Source organism: Microcaecilia unicolor, chromosome 14 (assembly GCF_901765095.1).
Source record: "Microcaecilia unicolor chromosome 14, aMicUni1.1, whole genome shotgun sequence".
Classification (NCBI taxonomy): domain Eukaryota; kingdom Metazoa; phylum Chordata; class Amphibia; order Gymnophiona; family Siphonopidae; genus Microcaecilia; species Microcaecilia unicolor.
The window spans coordinates 17372028-17391434 of NC_044044.1; the positions used below are offsets into that span (position 1 = coordinate 17372028).

A 19407-nucleotide genomic window follows, 5' to 3' on the forward strand; every position below is an offset into this window, starting at 1 on the left:
AGGGGTGGGACCGGTCTTTACGACGCGTGCGCGGCGGAGCGGCGAGGGTTGGACCCGTCCTCCTTACGTTCTTCTTCCGCGCCTGCGCGTAGCTTTTCATTCTCCTTCTTCCTAAGTTAAGGAGGTTAACCTCCTTGATTAAACCTCTTGCTTCTTCCTAGGCTGTAAAGGGAAAGGAGGCGTGGCTTCTCTGTAGTCCCTCCCCCCCTTACTGAGGTTAAGAGGGTGATATAGCGGCGCTACAGAGTGGAGGCGTGGCCTAGTGGTTAGAGTGATGATGGACTTTGGTCCTCCTGGGTTCATTCCCATTGGAGGCACAGGCAAGTCACTTAACCCTCCATTGCCCCAGGTACAAATAAGTACCTGCCATGAGCGGAGGTTCTAGCACTACCAAATGTTCCCGTCAAGTGTTTGAGGGACAAAGCAAACCAGTCTTGCTTTTAACCCCATTCTTTGTAGATATGCATTTTGCTTAGGTGATATAGAAATTGAACTACAGATCCCAGTGTACATTGTTGGGTTGGAGAGAAATCAGGACTAGATGCATGGAATCGGAGCTAGTTCTTAGTAGATAAGATGCTACCTGTGAGTAGCTTTAACTAACTACTAGCTGGAAAATACTACTACTACTTAGCATTTCTATAGCGCTACTAGTTAAAACATGGGGAAGGACAGTCCCTGCTCAAGAGAGCTTACAATCTAAAGGTAACAAACTATGTAGTCAGTGTATCATGAACGGGGAAGGTGGTTAGGCGCCAAAAGCAAGGGAGAAGAGATGGGTTTTGAGTAGGGACTTGAAGATGGGCAGGGAGGGCGCATGGCGTATGGGCTCGGGGAGTCTGTTCCAGGCTTTACAGATTTACAGAAAATCCTGTAAAGCTGGTGGTTTGGCTGCTAAGGTGTGCTCCACTTTGATTACAGCCTTCAGGGTTGGGGGGGGGCATAATCATTTACCTGTTGCTAATATGGCAGACCCCAGTTTTGTTTCCCTCCTCTTCCTAGTGATCTAGTTTTTCTTGAATTATATTAGATTCCGATATTCCCCCCCCCCCCTTTTTTTTTTTTTTTACAAAGAAGCTGCTAGCATGGATTTGTAAAAGGGGAGCTTTATTGGCATGACAATGTTATAAGTGTTACCAAAGTAATATATTTACTGGTAGCCAGAGACAAAGCAGTAAAATAAAGTTAAGTACAGACATGTTAATAACAAGAACAATTCCCCATTCAGGTCACGTTTCTTGTCTGGTGACAGGGTACCATTGGCATAGCCAATTTTGGGTGGGCCTGAATCCAAAATTTTCTCTGCCCCACCCTACCTCCAGCTCAAAATATAAATATTTTAGCTAACGAGGATCCCCAAGCTCTATCAGCTGAAGACTTTCTCTGAAGGTGGCCAGAATTCCCATTTACCAAGTTTGGCAGGCAACAGCAATGTCCCTAAGCCACTAACGCTAGCACCCCATGCATGCTTAGTTGTCGGTGGTTCAAGGATATCACTGACTGCAGAGCTTGATGGAAGACAGTTCTGGCTGTCTTTGGAGGATGTCCTCAGCTGGGGATCCCTACAAGCAAGGGGTCAGGACCGATGTTAGATATGAAAGGCCCAGGTCAGAAAATAAAAAATAAAGGAGGGCCTCTACTCCCGTCCGATTTCCCCACCTGCCATTACTATCACACCGACAGACCCTCACCAAATACAGAACAAGGGATCATGTAAAATATTCAAAATAAAATGCTTTTTTTTCTACCTTTGTTGTCTGGACGTTTTATTTTTCCATCCTGTTGGTTCCAGTTTTCCTTTTCTGCTTTCCTGTCTGCCTGCTAATTCTCTTTCAAGTGGCTGATATCCATTTGTCTATTCCCTCTTTCCCCTCTGAAAGTAAGTGCATACCTTCGCTTTCTATGCAGTATGGGGTTAATAGCAAAAAAAAAAAGCGCAACTGGGCCTTCAAGATTGAGATAAGTGTAGTCCTTTTTAATTCTAAAAGAGACCAGGCACGGGCCGTGTTTTGGCGTACAAACGCCTGCCTCAGGGGTTCATGCACCATGTCGGGCCTCTTTTAGAATGGGAGCTACAGGATGCGAAGACCCCAGGCTAAAGCTTCTCTCTGATGAGTCCCAAACGGGGAGAAAAAAAAGAGTCCATGGCCACCGCTGTCCTTCAGCGACACTGCGCAAAGGATCCGCCACCGTGCGTTCATCAGTCTGTCTCCTCCAGTCCCACCCCTCAGACATCCAAATCATCATCGGGGTCTTCTTCATCTACATCGTCCGCAGCATCTGGTTCATAATAAATCTTTGCCACCCCAGCGTGGGACTGCAGCAGGGAGCTCTTCCTGAGAGATGGGAAGGATTCTTTTAAAACTGGCCTAGAAACACAGAACTTTCAGAGCAGACATACAGCCACCTCTAGGGTGGAACAGCTGGATACCAATTTGAGGATTTTGATACATAAGAATGCATCTTCCCTTTGGAAGCAGTAACAGTATTACACTCTGGTTATTTGAGGGAAAGGGAAATGGGACTTGATATCCCGCCTTTCTGAGTTTTTTTTTTTTTTTGCAACTACATTCAAAGCGGTTTACATATATTCAGGCACTTATTTTGTACCAGGGGCAATGGAGGGTTAAGTGACTTGCCCAGAGTCACAAAGAGCTGCAGTGGGAATCGAACTCAGTTCCCCAGGATCAAAGTCCACTGCACTAACCACTAGGCTACTCCTCCACTAGCAACATTCCATGTAGAAGCCTGCCCTTGCAGATCAGCCTGCAGTTGCAGGACGTCAGACTCACAGAAACAGAAGCCTGCGCGGCCGCGTCGCTGATCTGCAAGGGCAGGCTTCTACATGGAATGTTGCTAGTGGAATAGCAACATTAACATTCCATGCAGAATCTCAAATAGTAGCAACATTCCATGTAGAATCTCAAATAGGAAAAGGGAAATGGGACTTGATAGACCGCCTTTCTGTGGTTTTTGCAACTACATTCAAAGCGGTTTACATATATTCAGGCACTTATTTTGTACCAGGGGCAATGGAGGGTTAAGTGACTTGCCCAGAGTCACAAGAAACTGCAGTGGGAATCAAACTCAGTTCCCCAGGATCAAAGTCTACTGCACTAACCACTAGGCTACTCCTCCACAGGGAGATCACGGTGCTTATTTTCAAAGCACATAGACTTACAAAGTTACATAGCGACATATTTTCAATACGCTTAAACTTACAAAGTTACTTTGAGGCGTATTTTCAAAGCACTTACACTTACAAAGTTCCTATACTATAGTAACCTATGGAACTTTGTAAGTCTAAGTGCTTTGAAAATGAGCCTCCACGTGACTTATCCTGGAGGTCAGAAGCAGAGTTTGGGATTAGAAACCGAGAGAGAAAATCATCTATACGCTCCATCTTTGCTTACACCCTATGCTGTCTATTAAAATGTTGTATTTCATATTGTGTTGACACTGTAAGCAGTATACTATGCCTTACTTTGTATTGCTGCTTGAATATTTTTACTGCTGTACTTGTCTATTGCTTATGTTTGACTTATTCTTGCTGAGTGAATTCCTTCAAAAAGGCGGTAAATAAATCCTTATAAATAAATACATTTCCCCGGGGCATATAAACAAGGGGAGGAACAAAGAGAGAAATGTATGAACAGACGGCGTGGATCTCGCTTACACTTCAGCACTCAAGTGGTAGGGAAGTAGGACCCTCTCCTTGGCACGTCGCTCCTCTTCTGACAGGCGAAGGTTAAAGGTCAGGTTAGCTGCTGGATCAGTCTGGAAAGCCATACAAAGGAAAACTTCAGAATTAGCAAGGTAGAGTTCTGGTGAGAAACTGTCCCCCCTAAGGCCTAAACTTTAAAAGGTTACTGCCTTCTCCCCATGTACAAGCACGGGTTGCACACGTAGGACCCAATCAGGACACAGGATGTTGTGTGACTCTGTTTGACCCCCCCCCCCCCCCCCCCCGAATTCCACTTACTGTACCACATCAGAGAATCCCCCCCCCCCAAAGGAACTCTACACACACGCTCAATGTCGTACCTCAGCTGCTGGCGTCTCTTCCTTCTCCCCTGCCAGCTTCATGAGTGGCTGATGCTGACCAAGAGATTTCAGAGCAAAGTGCTCCAGAATAGTGAAATATTCAGTCTGTGGTATAAGAGGAAAAACAGTGTCATTCAAGGACATAAAAAAATATGACAGAATGATAAAAAGCTATTAAAATTTTCAGCTGAGGCAATACTACCCCTTTACTGTCTCCCATCTAGCTGACATCAAGGACCGCCCCCTCCCCCAAAATCCACTTTTTATTAGCTGTTTCCTAGGCTGAGGCAGTGGGATGCATCTCACGCTTGAACTACCTCATGAATATCTGTCTGGTTATTAGGTGCCACACAAAATGTTGCGAGTGCCACCTACCCAGCCCAAGCAGCAGACATGCGAGCCAGGGAGGACTAAACACCATCCCAGCCATTCTTCATAGCAAAAAAGACTCACCGCCCTGACAATTTTCCTGCTCTTCCTGCGCTGCAGGACCACGGCCGTACCCTGGGCTTCACTGGAAGGGGCCTGCGTCACCGTGACAACTGTGCTAGCCAGGCAGCAAACACTGTCCACAACAGCCGGCTTGTGCAGGTCTCCATGGAGCAAGCCGATGATCTGTCTCACATTAAGGCCTGATGGGGAAGGGACGTCGAAAGGATTAGAAAAGACGAGTCACAGCAAGCCTCATCTGTTTGTAGCGCCAGACAAATCTCCATGAAGAGCTGGGAATTTAAATAAACAGTAGCGACAGACCACCGCTTTCTTCTGATGAAGCTTCCACAGATTTTTCCCACCTTGTGCATGCATGCTTTCCAGAATAATGCTTCACAGATTATGTATACAGCCCATCACTGGGGGCCAAAATACGAAGATAAAGTGACTCACCCCAAGCTCACACACACACACATGAAGTCAGAGACAGAGCACTGAGGAGAGCTACGGCCCAGTGACTGCTCAGGTTTAAAAAACACACAGAGTTAGCGACAGCCAGGGATTAAAACTGAGCCACGGTCCCTTATCTTACGCAGAGATACAGACCCTAGGCAGAGTGCAAAATGCAGGAAGAGAGAAGATGGAGGCAGTACCCAGCTGCGTGGTGGCAGACCTGTGCTTTTGGCTTGTCTCTGGAAGTGCTGGAATGTGTGACAGACAGCAGACACTGGATTGTGCAGCAGGATCCAACTCAGAGAGTCCAGTACCAGTGTGACTGGACTAGCGTCTGCTCCGATACACACACGCAGCTCCTTCAGTGTGAAAGGCGAGGCTGGGAGCACTGCTTCTCCGTTCCAGTTCAAGGGATCCATGAATCCATCGTGAAACACCAGCCTGATGAGAGCAAGTGTGAGGTTAGAGGAAATGAGGAGGGAGAGTTAGAGACGTCATGAAAGGTGAGAGGTCAGAGGTGAGAGGTCACAGAAGAAGAAATATCAAAGAAGGGAAGAAGCGATCCTTGAAATCAGAATTACAACACAACTAGATGAAGAACATAAGCATTGCCATACTGGGACAGATCGAAGGTCCATCAAGCCAAGCATCTTGTCTCCAACAGTGGCCAATCCAGGTCACAAGTACCTGGCAGGTTCCCAGAACAGTAAAACAGATTTTTTTTTTTTTTGCTGCTTATCCTAGAAATAAGGAGTAGATTTTCCCAAGTACACCTTAATAATGGCTTATGAATTTTTCTTTTAGGAAATTATCCAAACTTTTTTTAAACCCTGCTTTTACCACATTCTCTAGCAACGGATTCTAGAGGTTAATTACACATTGACTGAAGAAATCTCTTCTCCAATTTTACATTGACTATTTATTAGTTTCATTGTGTACCCCCTAGTCCTAGTATTTTTGGAAGGAGTAAACAAGCGATTCACGTCTATCCATTCCACTCCACTCAGTATTTTACCGACCTATATCATATCTCCCCTCAGTTATCTCTTCTCCAAGCTGAAGAGTCCAAGCCGCTTAGTAAACAGGGCCCTGTATATGGTGCCTGAAAATTCTGCGCAGGGGGGAAAAAAAACACGCCTAGGCGTATTCTGTATAGTACGCCTACATTTTATAGAATACGCTTAAATTTCCGCACAGTGTATAGAATTACACCGAGCACTTCTCCACGTGACCAAATCTAGTCGCGGCCATTTACTTGGCATAAATCCCGATGACTAAATTAGTCACAGAACTGGTGTATTCTATTAACGAAGCACACAGATTTTAGAAACACCCATGGCCACGCCCCTTTTCAACTATGCGACTTAGAATGTACACGCACCATGTTACAGAAGACGTTTAACAAGTTGTGCGTGTAAATCTTAATGCTAATTAGTGCTAATTGTTTAACGTCCAATTAACAGCGCTGATTAGCTAGTTAATTAAGTTACACGCATTGTTATAGAACATTCTTCAATTTCCGCGCAGAAATTAAAGCTTGATGTATAGAATTACGGGGTATATGCACGTACACTGTGTTCTGCTTATGCTTTTTAACCCATTAGTGCCCAATGTTCCCATAATAAGCCATATGGGAACAGCGGGCACTAAGCACCACCCTACTGGGAAAAGACCAAGGGTCCATCAAGCCCAGCATCCTGTCTCCGACAGTGGCCAATCTAGGCTTCAAGAACCCGGCAACCCCCCCCCCCACCAAAAAAATAATTTTTTAATAATGTTCAATGGAGTTTTCCTTCAGGAATTTGTCCAAACCCCCCTTAAACTCCGTAAGGCCAGCTGCTGTCACTACATTCTCCGGCAACGAGTTCCAGAGTCCAACTACATGCTGAGTAAAGAAAATCTTTCTCCTATTTGTTTTAAATCTACCATATTCTAGCTTCATCTTGTGTCCCCTGGTTCTAGTCTAATGGGTTAATGTTCTTTCAATGGAAGATACATATTAGAACACCCTCTCCTGGCTATTTTATTTTATTTACTATATCCTATTGTTTATAACATAACAAAGTATGTATGTATTTTTATTTTTTGTTACATTTGTACCCTGCGCCTTCCCACTCATGGCAGGCTCAATGCAGCTTACATGGGGCAATGTAGGGTTAAGTGACTTGCCCAGAGTCACAAGGAGCTGCCTGTGCCTGAAGTGGGAATGTATGTATGTATATTTCTCTGCTTTCAAACAATGTTTTCTCATTTTTATTTTGTATTTTTATGTTTTTGTGAATGTTTACACTTTTAGACTCCTGAGGCAGGCCCTCTTGCCGAAACACAGTGCCGTGTCAAGTCTTTTTATGAATAAACCTTGCGTTTGATTATCAACGTCTTCCTTGTGTCTCCTTGGAAGTGTCCTGTTGGCCACACTATTCCTTTGCTACTGTTCGCCCCTCATAGCGTTTCATGTTCCTCCACTCTGGTGGTTGATCTCTACCTAAATTGATATACATATTTAATAAGAAGAAAAAAAAAAAAGAAAACTCACCGCTCAGCTACCTCTGAGTCCATACCTGCTCGCAACTCATCCTTGGGGATATCAAAGTTTAGAATATGGATAGAGTCACCCCTGGAAAAGAAGCAAGGTGTAAATACAGGTGCAGTCATTTGTACCCCACGTTTTCCCACCTATTTGCAGGCTCTATGTGGCTTACATAGTACCGTCAAAGGCGCTTGCCCAGTCGGTTGATAACAAATACAAGGTTGTATAGTGATCGAATGAGGTATATGTGGAGGTATCGAAGCAGTGTGCAGTAGGTATTTTTCTGTCCCTGGAGGCCTCACAAACCGAAGCGATGGGAGGGTTAATGACTTGCCAAAGATCACAAGGAGACCCAGTGGGCTTTGAACCAGGCTCCCCTGGTTCTCAGCGAAAGCAAAACCAGAAGAACTATCCTCCACAGATCCAACACAGGCAAACTAAAACAGCGGAGACTACACAACCTCACATCAAAGGTGTCGCACAAAATCTTTATTGACTTCACAAATAATCGACACGAATTGTGTTTCGGCCTATATGTCCTGCATCAGAAGTCTAGATGATCAGTGAAGAACATGACGATCACCTAACAAACCACGTAGCGAACTGATAGTTAAACTCCTACTGACTACCATGTCATGCAAAAGAAAATGCTATGAGCAAAGTAGTTTGTGTTGCGTGACACGGTTGTCAATACAAACTTCAGTTTGCTACGTGGCTTGTTAGGTGATCGTCAACTGTTTTCTATTGAGAGTATTGATGATATAATTTGACATTCTTTACTGATCTTCTAGATTCCTGATGCAGGCCATATAGGCTGAAACACGATTCGTGTTGAGTCTTCGTGAAGCGTCAATAAAGATTTTGTTGGACACCTTTGACGTGAGGTTGTGTAGTCTCTTCCACTGTTTTGGTTTGCCTCCCCTGGTTCTCAGCCAACTGCTCTAACTATTAGGTTACTCCAGTACTCCTTCTTCCAGCCTGGGAGACACTATCCCTTAGCACGAAAGGATGTGGAAAAGAAACCAGCTTCAAGAGATCAAACAAAATACCAGGATAAGATGCTCCAAAACACAAACTTTATCCTGACCCTACACGGGCCGTGTTTCGGCTTTTACAAAAGCCTTCCTCAGGGGTCGATCAGTGAGTGCACAGTCGTATACTGATTGACAGTGGAGCACATAAATTGGTATCTCTAAATACAGGGAGGTATAATGCCTCGCACCAACAGGTTTGAGTTGCCCCCCAAAAAGCTAAGGACTATATCTTCCTGCATGCAATGATGTAGGACCAGGCATGGATCATCAGTTTAATCTGAAAATAATGGCCCCTCTTTGTTTTTCCTCTTCCTCTGTGTTCAAATCACTGCCAATAAACTGAGAATGCGAGCCAGTTGGGGACACGGGATAAAATGCAGAGATTTTATTTCCCATGGGAGCAATGAGGAGATAATCTGCCACTGCAATGTAGACTGTGATGCTGCTGTGCTGCTCATCATTGCATTGTTGCAATGCTCCACCAAATCCCGGGACAGTGACTATACCCATTCTCACTTATGTGCTGCAGCCGCCAGGAAACACTTCAGCAAGCTTCGTCCGCAGCAATTGATGTCATCTGTGAAAAAGGGAACAGGTTACACAGAGTAAACAGCACATGGGGTATTACACCAATGAATTTGATGCAGAGCTGCCAAATCAGCCAGTTCAAGAAAGAAGATTTTTGGCCACTTCTGGATTTCTATCTTATCCTGGTGAAACCTGCAGTGCTGATTTCATTTGGGAGAAATAGAGACTGCTAAAACCAAAATGCATTGATATTTGTGCTCCACTATTCTCCCGTCTGAAATCAGCATGGCAGGTACCAGAACGCATGAGAATGGCAATTGTCAGAAATCTAGGACAACTCGGCAACCTTTCTCTTGCAACTGGATCACTTGGTAGCTCTGTATAAAGGGGACACAAAAGTGATCACAGCAAGAGGTTACACAAAGCACCATGCTAACCCCATCTAGGGTCACCTGACTCCATCAGAACGTGCTAATTTAGTCCTGGTTTTACTCCAAACATACATGAATTCAAGACAAGCAGAACTTCAAGCACATGCATGCAGTGTGATTAAAAACTAGGATCCTTACAGCTGTCAAGTCATGCAGTTTCAGGTTTTTGGCTAACTCCATGTTAAACTTGCATCCCACCTTACTGCAGGTCCCACAGTGCACCCTGATACGATTATAAGAAATGGAGGAGGCCCTCAAATCTCCCTTTTGGAACTTGGTTATCTGACTGTTCTAGTCCCTTATCATATGCAGTCAGATGACATGCAATGTAACCCACGATTGCTATATTTCCACGATCCATGATGTCTTGTAAGCCACACTGAGCCTGCAAACTTTGCAAAGAGGTGGGAAAATGTGGGATACAAATGCAATAAATAAATAAATGGTACATATGAACACCGCTTATGTGAACTGGAAGTCAGGCTCGGTACAGCAGTGACAATACAGACCCCCGTGCCAGAAGTTACCGATTATTATCAGGCTCCCACCACCGCTCACCACCTCCTCCAGCATAGCTAACAATTGAAACAGCCAGCGGCGCGCTCTGATTACGTAATCGCGCCGCATTTTTCCTCTTTAGGGTTATTTCCGCCCCGCAAACACCTGTGGTAGCCAATTAGAACCGGAGCCGGCATGACGTCACAAAATTGAAACCACTTAGGTTGGTCTACGTTTCCCATTCCCCGCGCAGCCGTCGTTCTGCCTACACTAAAAACAAAGCAAAGAAACCTATGAGCTGCTGCGTCCACCTTGTCGTTCTTTATAGCATTTTTATTGAATCTCACTTATATTTTCAAACCTGCCAGCTTGTGTAGCATACGGATGCACACAGAGGAAGCATAATAACGGAATAACTTTTCATAGGTAGAGTAGTCATTTATTAGAAATCGTAATCAGTGTGTCCTTTGGAGGAGCTGGTTATAGGGACACTCTAGCATGCATTATATCGTGCAGAGATTTTTTTTCTCCTGGTAAAGGGTCACTAAAACAGACATCATGTTAGGAGAATCAGGTGCTGAGCATTCAGAGTTTCTATTTCTTTATGATACTTATATTCCACATTAAACATGAATTAGGTTGAAACCTGGGAGCATTTAAAATATTGTTTAGATCAAAGGAGCTAGATGGTTTGTGGGAACTTGCGCCTTTTGTTTTGTGGAATGCAGTGGTATATTATAAAAATGCACTTAATAGTGTTTATTGCTACTATTTAAAAGAAAGATATTCAATAATGAGGGCAAAGCTACTTTTATGCAGAAGTCCAGAGTCTGGCTAAATGTGACAACATTTTCCAGTTCTGTAATATATATTTATTTCTTCTTCAAGTTATTTTTCACCAACATTTTCTCAGTTATTACCCAAATGCAAAAACAAATATAATGTTAATTAATATGTTTTGGATGTTACTGAATTATTTTATTCTGTCTCACTTTCGAGTTTTGGCACAGTATAAGTCATCATAAGGACAAAATATAAGAAAACCAGTGGACTGCTTTAGGGGCTTATATTTAAACAAATTAGAAATTTGCATGAAGCAAAATATTTATTTAAGTTATTATTTTGACTTATGAAAACCACTTGTCTCTGAAACATGCTCAAAACAGAATAATCCATTTGTACAAAAGAGATGAGGTGAAGATGTGATTCCATGTGCCCGAATGAAAGGAGAGTTTAATTTTTCTTCCAATCTTTATAACACCAGGCTTCCCAAGGCAGATTAACCCAACAGTAAACAGGATATCCTCATTGACTTTTGGCCATGTATTCCTGTATTGTATAGAACAGTGTAGAAAAATGAGCAGAAAATACATCTTCCACCAGCTACAATAATCTTTTAAGTTGTTTTAGTGATATTCAGTTTTTATTTCATGATAGTTATGGAACTACTTATGGGAAGCTTTCAAATAAATAAAAAAAATCTGTCAAATAAGTTAAAAAAAATCTTTAGTCCTCTACCTTTTAAGGTTCTGCCTATCCAACTGGAACAGCTTTTGACGTTTTACAGATGAACCACGCATAGTCAGTTTGTTATTTCTAATATTTTTTTACTATTGTTGTCAATAGCATTTGTTATTGATTTGGGTGAACCAGTGTGGTGGCAATCTCTGTCTACTGGCTTCAACCTATATAATGGGCTAGATAGCCTCGTACCACCTCCTCAATCTAACCTGTTTGAGCTAGAGGGACCCAAGGAGGTTTAATGACAGAGTCAGCATGATGTGAAAAAGCGGAAGCGACCCCTCCTGCACAACCGCCACGCTAAGAGACTAGTCCTGACACATACAAGCTACAGGCTTCAGTGGTCATGGTGAACTTGGCAAAGTGACACTGGCAGGGACCAGGTACCTCCAAGGAGGTTTAATGACAGGAGTCGGCATGATCCTATCTGACCCATTATGTGAGATGAAGGCAGTGGACAGAGCTTGCTGCCATATTGGTCAGACCGTCAGAACAAAACAATTGCTATCGCTATTGAAAACAATAGCAAACTTGTGAGGTTTTGCATTCCCTCTGTTAGGAGGGGATCGGGATGGGGGGGGGGATGTAACGGGAGTTGGACAGGCGGATTTAAGGAGTTTTCAAGGAATCTGTGAAAGGGGGCAGATTATATTCAAAATGCATTTGTCAGTGCTCCAGAACTTGCTTTGTTATTTGCAATGCTGTATTGTGGATTTTTTTTGTTACATTTGTACCCCGCGCTTTCCCACTCATGGCAGGCTCAATGCGGTGGGCAATGGAGGGTTAAGTGACTTGCCCAGAGTCACAAGGATTTCAGTGCTGCACTGTCTATGTGCCTTTGTTTTGTTCTTATAATGACAATAAAGATATTTCTTTACAAAAAAAAAAAATAAAGGCACTTAGTGGGCACATTGGGCCCTCAGTGCCAACCGCTATAACTAGATATCTGTTTGGTGGTACAGTACAGTCTCGATTACCTGACCATTTGGCATATCCAACAGACCCCTCCCCCCGATGACATAATCGCTATGTCATTAAGAAGTGTATAGATTCTCTTCCTGTTTTCCTGCTTTACACGCTGCTGGTTAGTGTTAATAAACCATACTGTATTTTAAATATAGATACCTGGTGCCTGTTCTTCATGCATAAAATATGTTTTTTTGTGCATTTTTAAGGGGTTACCATTGTTTTCTGTACTATCCGATTTTTCACTTATCCAACAATAACTCAGTCCCATTTACGTCGGATAATTGAGACTGTACTGTACTTGAAAGTTACCTGGGTGTGAATTATATAAAGTACCAAACCTGGATAGCTAACTGAACATAATCAGAACAGCATTATATATGGCCAGAAGACCTGGTTAGCTATTCAGTTATGGCACTGTATATCTGTAGTGTGGGTGTAATTTCTGTCCCGGCACTAACCGGATGGCAGTCAGAGAGGATATTTAGTGGCTCAGGGTAAGAGGCACTGAATATCTGTTCTAGCTCCTGCTCAGCTGAATTGTGTAAAATTCCCAGTCTTCCCTCAGCCCAGAGGCTATAAATTCTCCTTTTGGAAATTGGTTAATGTGGAGCCTGAGCTTGGCCTCTAGGTGTCACTGTTGACCCATGATTTGGGCTCACTCACCCTTAGTAGCTTTTTGAGCAGTCTTTCTATCCTGGGTCCTGAGCAGCCTAGGGGCAAAAGTCAGGCCCTGTGCAGTGTGGGGAACCGGCTGGACCAGCTGTGTTTATTTTTATTACTTCCAGTGACAGACTAATTCAGTCCTGTTTTTACTCCTGTTCCAGGCATGGGCTGAAAAGTTCTAATTTTCTAATGAAGAACAAAGGAATGATAACTTCAGGCATGCAGCCTTGGTGGAAAAACAAAGTCACCAGACAACAAAGGTAGAAAAAATAATTTTATTTTCATTTTAGTGTCTGGAATATGTCCAATTTGAGAATTTACATTTGCTGTCTTATTTTGCTCTGGATATACTGGAGCTGTAACAGCTTACAGAAATGATTTATGATGAAAAAAAATCACGTTATTTTTTTCTCCTATACTAGTATAATATTTTCAATGATGTCTGCTTGTATGCGCTATGGCTGGTATAAGGGGTGTGGCAAATATGGGTGTGGCTATAATAGGGGTGGAGTCATATGTGGTGACTCCGCCCACAATGAGTACCTGCACCTTTTTTCCTACAAAAAAGCACTGTCTATATGTTACAACTTTCCCTTTACCCCTCACTACCAATTATAATGTTCTAGTACATATTGTGTTGTCATTGTAAGTAGTATACCATGCCATACTTTGTATTGTTGTTCGAATATTTTTACTGCTCTAATTGCCTCCTGCTCATGTTTGATCTATTCTTACTGTACACCGCCTTGAGTGAATTCCTTCAAAAAGGTGGTAAATAAATCCTAATAAATAAATAAATAAAATAAATTCATTGTTCATTTAATCATGACTTGATAATGAGTGTGACTCTTGGGCAGACTGATTTGTCATAGTAACATAGTAATGCTCAACATTTTGGATGTTACTTTAGTCACTTCTTCCCAGAGATGGTCACAAATGGTCTTTATCTGTCTTCGTTTTCTGAAAATTCTTTCCTCAGCTTTGCAGAGCCAGACAACAGATTTTAGGTGGGCCTAGACAAGAAGTGGGTGGGCACCAAGTGTTCTCCCTCCCACCAACCACCAAAAAAATATCTCCGCTGGTGGGAAAATGCTTCTTTCCACCTTGGCAGTCTGCAGCGGGCATGCGCTGAAAACTGAGAATGCGCAGATGCTGGTATCGTAGAGAGTAATGTTTTCATTACCATCAGGGGGACGTCTTCAGCTGGCCGAGCTTGGGATCCCCACCAGCTACCGCTAAACGTGTGCTACTGTTGGATGGGCCTGAGCCGTAAATGGGTGGGCCCCGGCCCACCCAGGCCCACCTGTGGCTACGCCACTGCAGCTTTGCCTTTTCTTTTTTAACCCATGCTCTTCCTGGAAGCCAGAAAAGAGTGGTGGGTGAAGAAACAGAAAAAGGAGCTAATCTTTTACCCCTCCTGAAACCTTACGTTACAGCCCCGGCATTGCATTTAGCTTCCTTGTCTTTTGCACACAATCCCTGCTTCTGCACAAAATAGCTAATAGCTTCATTAGCTCGGATTTCAATGTGCTGTGCGCTAGCCGAGATTGGGTGGCGGAACCAGTGGCTGGTGGTTGGGAGGCGGAGCTAGTGCTGGGCAGACTTCTATGGTCTGTGCCAGAGCCAGTGCTGGGAGGCGGGGCTGGTGGTTGGGAGGCGGGGATAGTGCTGGGCAGACTTCTACAGTCTGTGCCAGAGCCAGTGCTGGGAGGCGGGGCTGGTGGTTGGGAGGCGGGGATAGTGCTGGGCAGACTTATACGGTCTGTGCCCGGAAAAGGACAGGTACAAATCAAGGTAAGGTATACGCAAAAAGTAGCACATATGAGTTTATCTTGTTGGGCAGACTGGATGGACCGTGCAGGTCTTTTTCTGCCATCATCTACTATGTTACTATGTAGTGTCTACCCGAGGCTTTGCACACAGTTACCTCGTGCAGTAAAACTCATTTCTACATAGGACGCACCCAAAATTGGGCGCAAAAGCCGAGATAACCTATGTGCAAAACCTGATATGCTTTACTGCGTTGGCTCCTGACTCAGCAAAGTAGGTAAGCGGCGGGGAAGATATTAAATTAGATTTTCATGTCATAAATGTTGTTTAATCAGGTAAGGCAATAATCATGTCTTACTAATTACAATCTGACATGTAACAGCTTATAGAGCTCCTGCCAAGTCACTCTAGCTGGACTTTGTCCTTTGGATGTTGCTGGTGTTTCCTGTCGGAGACAGCCTAGGCCACATTATTACTAAAACATGGACTTCCAGCTAAGAATTCTGAAATTGTCAAACCTCTATTGAGTTTTACATGGCTAGTTGCTCAATAAACAGAACAATGTGCAATTCTGGTCACCACACCTCAAAAAATACAGTGGAATTAGAAAAGGTACAGAGAAGGGCGACAAAAATGATAAAGGGGATGAGACGACTTCCCTGTGAGGAAAGGCTAAAGCGGCTAGAGGTTATTCAGCTTGGAGAAAAGACAGCTAAGGGGAGATATGCTAGAGGTCTATAAAACAATGAGTGGAGTGGACCGGGTAGACGTGAATCGCTTGTTTACTGTTTCCAAAAATACTAGGGGGCACGCAATGAAGCTACAAAGTAGTACATTTACAACAAATCAGAGAAAATACTTTTTCACTCAATGTGTAATTAAACTGGAATTCATTGCCAGAAAATGTGGTAAAAGCAGTTAGCTTAGCGGGGTTTAAAAAAGGTTTGGATAACTTCCTAAAAGAAAAGTCCATATGCCATTATTAAGATGGACTTGGGGAAAATCCACTGCTTATTTCTAGGACAAGCAGCATAAAATGTATTGTACTGTTTTGGAATCTTTCTCACGTCTTTCTCATAGAAACATCTAATTTTGGACGTCCTTGACTGCCCATTGCAGAGACGTCCAAAATTTGGACGTCCTCTACTGCCCCGTCACTATACCTCCGACACCCCCTTGAAATTTGGCCATCCCTGCAACAGGGCAGTTGAGGACGTCCATCTTCCGATTTAAAGATGGGCGTCTCCAGCCCAGACCTGTCAAACAAGTGCGGGAGGATTGTGCTGAGCGCATGCTCAGGCACAATTCTCCCGCACTTCTGCCCCATGATCAGAGATAATTGTGCTGCTTAAATTTGCATGCATTATCTCTGATCATAGGTCTAATAGCGCCCCGCGCTGTTCCAGTGCTATTTTGGAGCGCTGTTTGGAACAGCGCGGGGCTTTTGATCATCTGCCTGTGAAAGTCCCAACTCATCAACAAGTTTAACTGAGCCCTGTCCTGCTTTTTCTAAGTAGCAGCTCCTGTTTTATGGAACTCTCTAAAGGCTGAACTTTGCTTGCTAACAAATGTGCCTTTGTTTTGAAAACAAATGAAGGTGTTCTTTTTTTCAGCAAGTGATGGCTACAGTTCTGGGTTGCCCTGGTTGAGTATTATGAGATTGTTTGGAAACAGCAGAAGGTATTTTGAACAGGTGCTTGTCACAACATTATATCTGGTTTATATTATTTGCATTTGTAATATGGATTCGCTTTTTTTTTTTAATTATTTTATGCTGTTTTGTCCACCAAGGGAAGCCTTGCCTCACCAATTTGCTTCATTTCTTTGAAGGCGTGAATAAACATTTGGTTAAAGGTGAGCCGGTTGATGTAGTGTATCTAGATCAGTGATGGCGAACCTATGGCACACGTGCCAGAAAGGGCACGCAGAGCCCTCTCTGTTGGCAGGCGCGCCGTCGCCTCAGCCAGAGTCGTCCTGCCGCTATGAACTGCTGGCACGATCGCGCTAGCAGTTCAAAGTTGTGTTGGAGCGGAGGAGAGACCCACCGGAAGTTCGTTCACCCACCGGAAGTTCGTTCCCTCCTCCCTTCAAGTTCCAGGCCCCCTCCCTCCGAATTTTAAAAGTAATCTATTTTACCTGGTCGGGGTTAGGGCGGCAGCATGCAGGCTCAGCTTGGTGCTCAGTTCAGTTTTCCCTTCTCTCTCTCTCTCTCTCTCTCAGCTCTGGTCTCTTGTGGAAACAGGAAATGAGGGCGGGACCAGAACTGAGAGAGAGAGAGAAGGAAAAACTGAAAACTGAACTAAGCACCTAGCCGAGCCTGCATGCTTTTTACCGCTGCTGCCGCCCTAACCCCAGGGGGGGGGGCCTGGAACTCGAAGGGAGGGAGGGGGGACCCTGGAACTGGGAGGGAGGGAGGGGGGACCCTGTTGGCACTTTGCGATAAATAATTAGATTTTGGGTTGCTGCTTGGGCACTCGGTCTCTGAAAGGTTCGCCATCACTGATCTAGATTATCAGAAATCTTTTGATAAAGCTCCTCATGAGAGACTCCTGAGAAAGTTAAAGAGTCGTGGGATAGGAGGCAAGATTCTGGTGTGAGTTAGGAATTGGTTATTGAACAGAAAAGAGAGGGTAGGGTTAAATGGTCCTTTCAATGGAAGAGGGTGAACTGTGCTATTTAACATATTTATAAATGATATGGAAATCGGAACAACGAATGAGGTGATTAAATTTGCAGATGATTCAAAACTGTTCAAGGTTGTGAAAGCATGTGTGGACTGTGAAATATGGCAGGAAGACCTTAGGAAATTGGAAGACTGGGCATCCAAATGGCAGATGAAATTTAATGTGGACAAATGCAAGGTGATGCACATTGGAAAGAATAATCCGAATCATAGTTACCTGATGCTAGGGTCCACCTTAGGGGTCAGCAGTCAAGAAAAAGATCTGGGTGTTGTCGTAGATAATACGCTGAAATCTTCTGCTCAGTGTGTGGCGACGGCCAAAATAGCAAACGGGATGCTAGGAATTGTTATTAGGGAAGGCATGGTGAAGACCGAAAATACTATAACGCCTTTGTTTCGCTCCATGGTGCGACCGCACCTTGAGTATTGCTCTCAGTTCTGGTCATCGTGTCTCAAAAAAGATATAGTGGAATGAGAAAAGGTTCAAAGAAGAGTGACCACAATGACATAAGGGATGGAACTCCTCTGGTATGAGGAAAGGCTAAAGAGGTTAGGGCTCTTCAGCTTGGAAAAGAGACGGCTGAGGGGAGATATGATTGAGATCTACAAAATCCTGAGTGGTGTAGAACGAGTACTCCTACTCCTAATCGTTTCTATAGCGCTACTAGATGTACGCAGTGCTGTACACATTACATGCAGGTACTTTATCTGTCCCTAGTGGGCTCACAATCTAAGTTTTGCCTGCATTAACCATTAGAATACTCCTCCACTCCGTCCTGGGTCTTATCTAAAACATGTAGCAACCAGGCAGATTGCGGACTGTGTTAATCTGATTGAGGCTTGGATCAAGTCACATTAGTTAAAGTTAAATACAGAAAAAAAAACAGATTTTTGTTGATAGGTCAAGCATCAGACATTTGGAATGATTAACATTTTAAAACCGAGCAATCCAAATTTTGCTTTCAAGACTAGTTTAAAAATTTTAGGAGCTATTTTCTCTAGTATGTTGTCTCCAGAAATAAAGATGTTAGAAAGAAGGCTTTCCTATAGTTAAGGAAGTTAAGAAAGATTAGAGTTTTTTTTTTTTTTTGAACCATCAGCTTTTAAATTAGTGGTTCAAAGTTTAATTTTAGGACAGTTGGCTTGAGTCATTTATCTGGCTTGAGTGAAATTTCTGTTGCACAAGTTGCAGATTATAGCAGGGACGTAGCCAGACTTCAGCGGGAGGGGGGTCCAGAGCCCGAGGTGAGGGGGCACATTTTAGCCCCCCCCCCCGGCGCCGCCGACACCCCCCACCGCCACCAGCACCACCACCAACAACTTTGACCCCCCCCGCCAACAACCCTCTCGACCCCCGCCCGTCCGCCGTCGCTGTCACCTACTTTTGCTGACGGGGGACCCCAACCCCCACCAGCCGAGGTCCTCTTCTTCTTTCGTTTGTTTCTGAGTCTGACGTCCCGCACGTACAATGTGCAGGACGTCAGACTCACAGAAACAGAACGAAGCCTTGCGATCTGCAGGGCTTCGTTCTGTTTCTGTGAGTCTGACGCGCAGGACGTCAGACTCAGAAACAAAATGAAGGAAGAAGACCGGCTGGTGGGGGTTGGGGTCCCCCGCCAGCAAAGGTAGCAGACGGCGACGGTGGGTTGGCGGCGGGAGGGGGTGGGGTTGAGAGGGTCGTCGGCAGGGGGATCCAGGGCCAAATCTACGGGGGCCCAGGCCCCCGTGGCCCCATAGTAGCTATGCCACTGTTATACAGAACACAGCTGCTTGAATTATATTTTTGGCACAAAAAGGCGAGAGGTTGGTTACCAGTGGAGGCAGATATTCAGTTTAAGCTGCGTAATGATT

At 44.1% G+C, this 19407-nt stretch overlaps 1 protein-coding gene across 3 annotated transcripts; it reads right to left on the minus strand.

The window, feature by feature from the left end:
• Positions 1–1762: 1762 nt before the first annotated feature.
• ELP5 (elongator acetyltransferase complex subunit 5) lies at positions 1763–17038 on the minus strand. Of its 3 annotated transcripts, none has more exons than XM_030188285.1 (8): positions 17010–17038; positions 9010–9070; positions 7466–7546; positions 5150–5370; positions 4498–4676; positions 4045–4149; positions 3677–3777; positions 1763–2336 (listed from the first exon to the last, which is right to left on the minus strand). In XM_030188285.1, the coding sequence occupies exons 3-8, from the start codon at positions 7486–7488 to the stop codon at positions 2228–2230; spliced, it is 738 nt and encodes a 245-aa protein (XP_030044145.1). In that variant the 5' UTR covers positions 7489–7546; positions 9010–9070; positions 17010–17038; the 3' UTR covers positions 1763–2227. The 3 variants fall into 3 exon arrangements, with proteins under 3 accessions (XP_030044145.1, XP_030044144.1, XP_030044146.1); XM_030188284.1 differs by lacking the exon at positions 17010–17038 and adding an exon at positions 9980–10046; XM_030188286.1 differs by lacking the exon at positions 17010–17038 and having other exon boundaries at positions 9000–9451.
• Positions 17039–19407: the final 2369 nt, after the last annotated feature.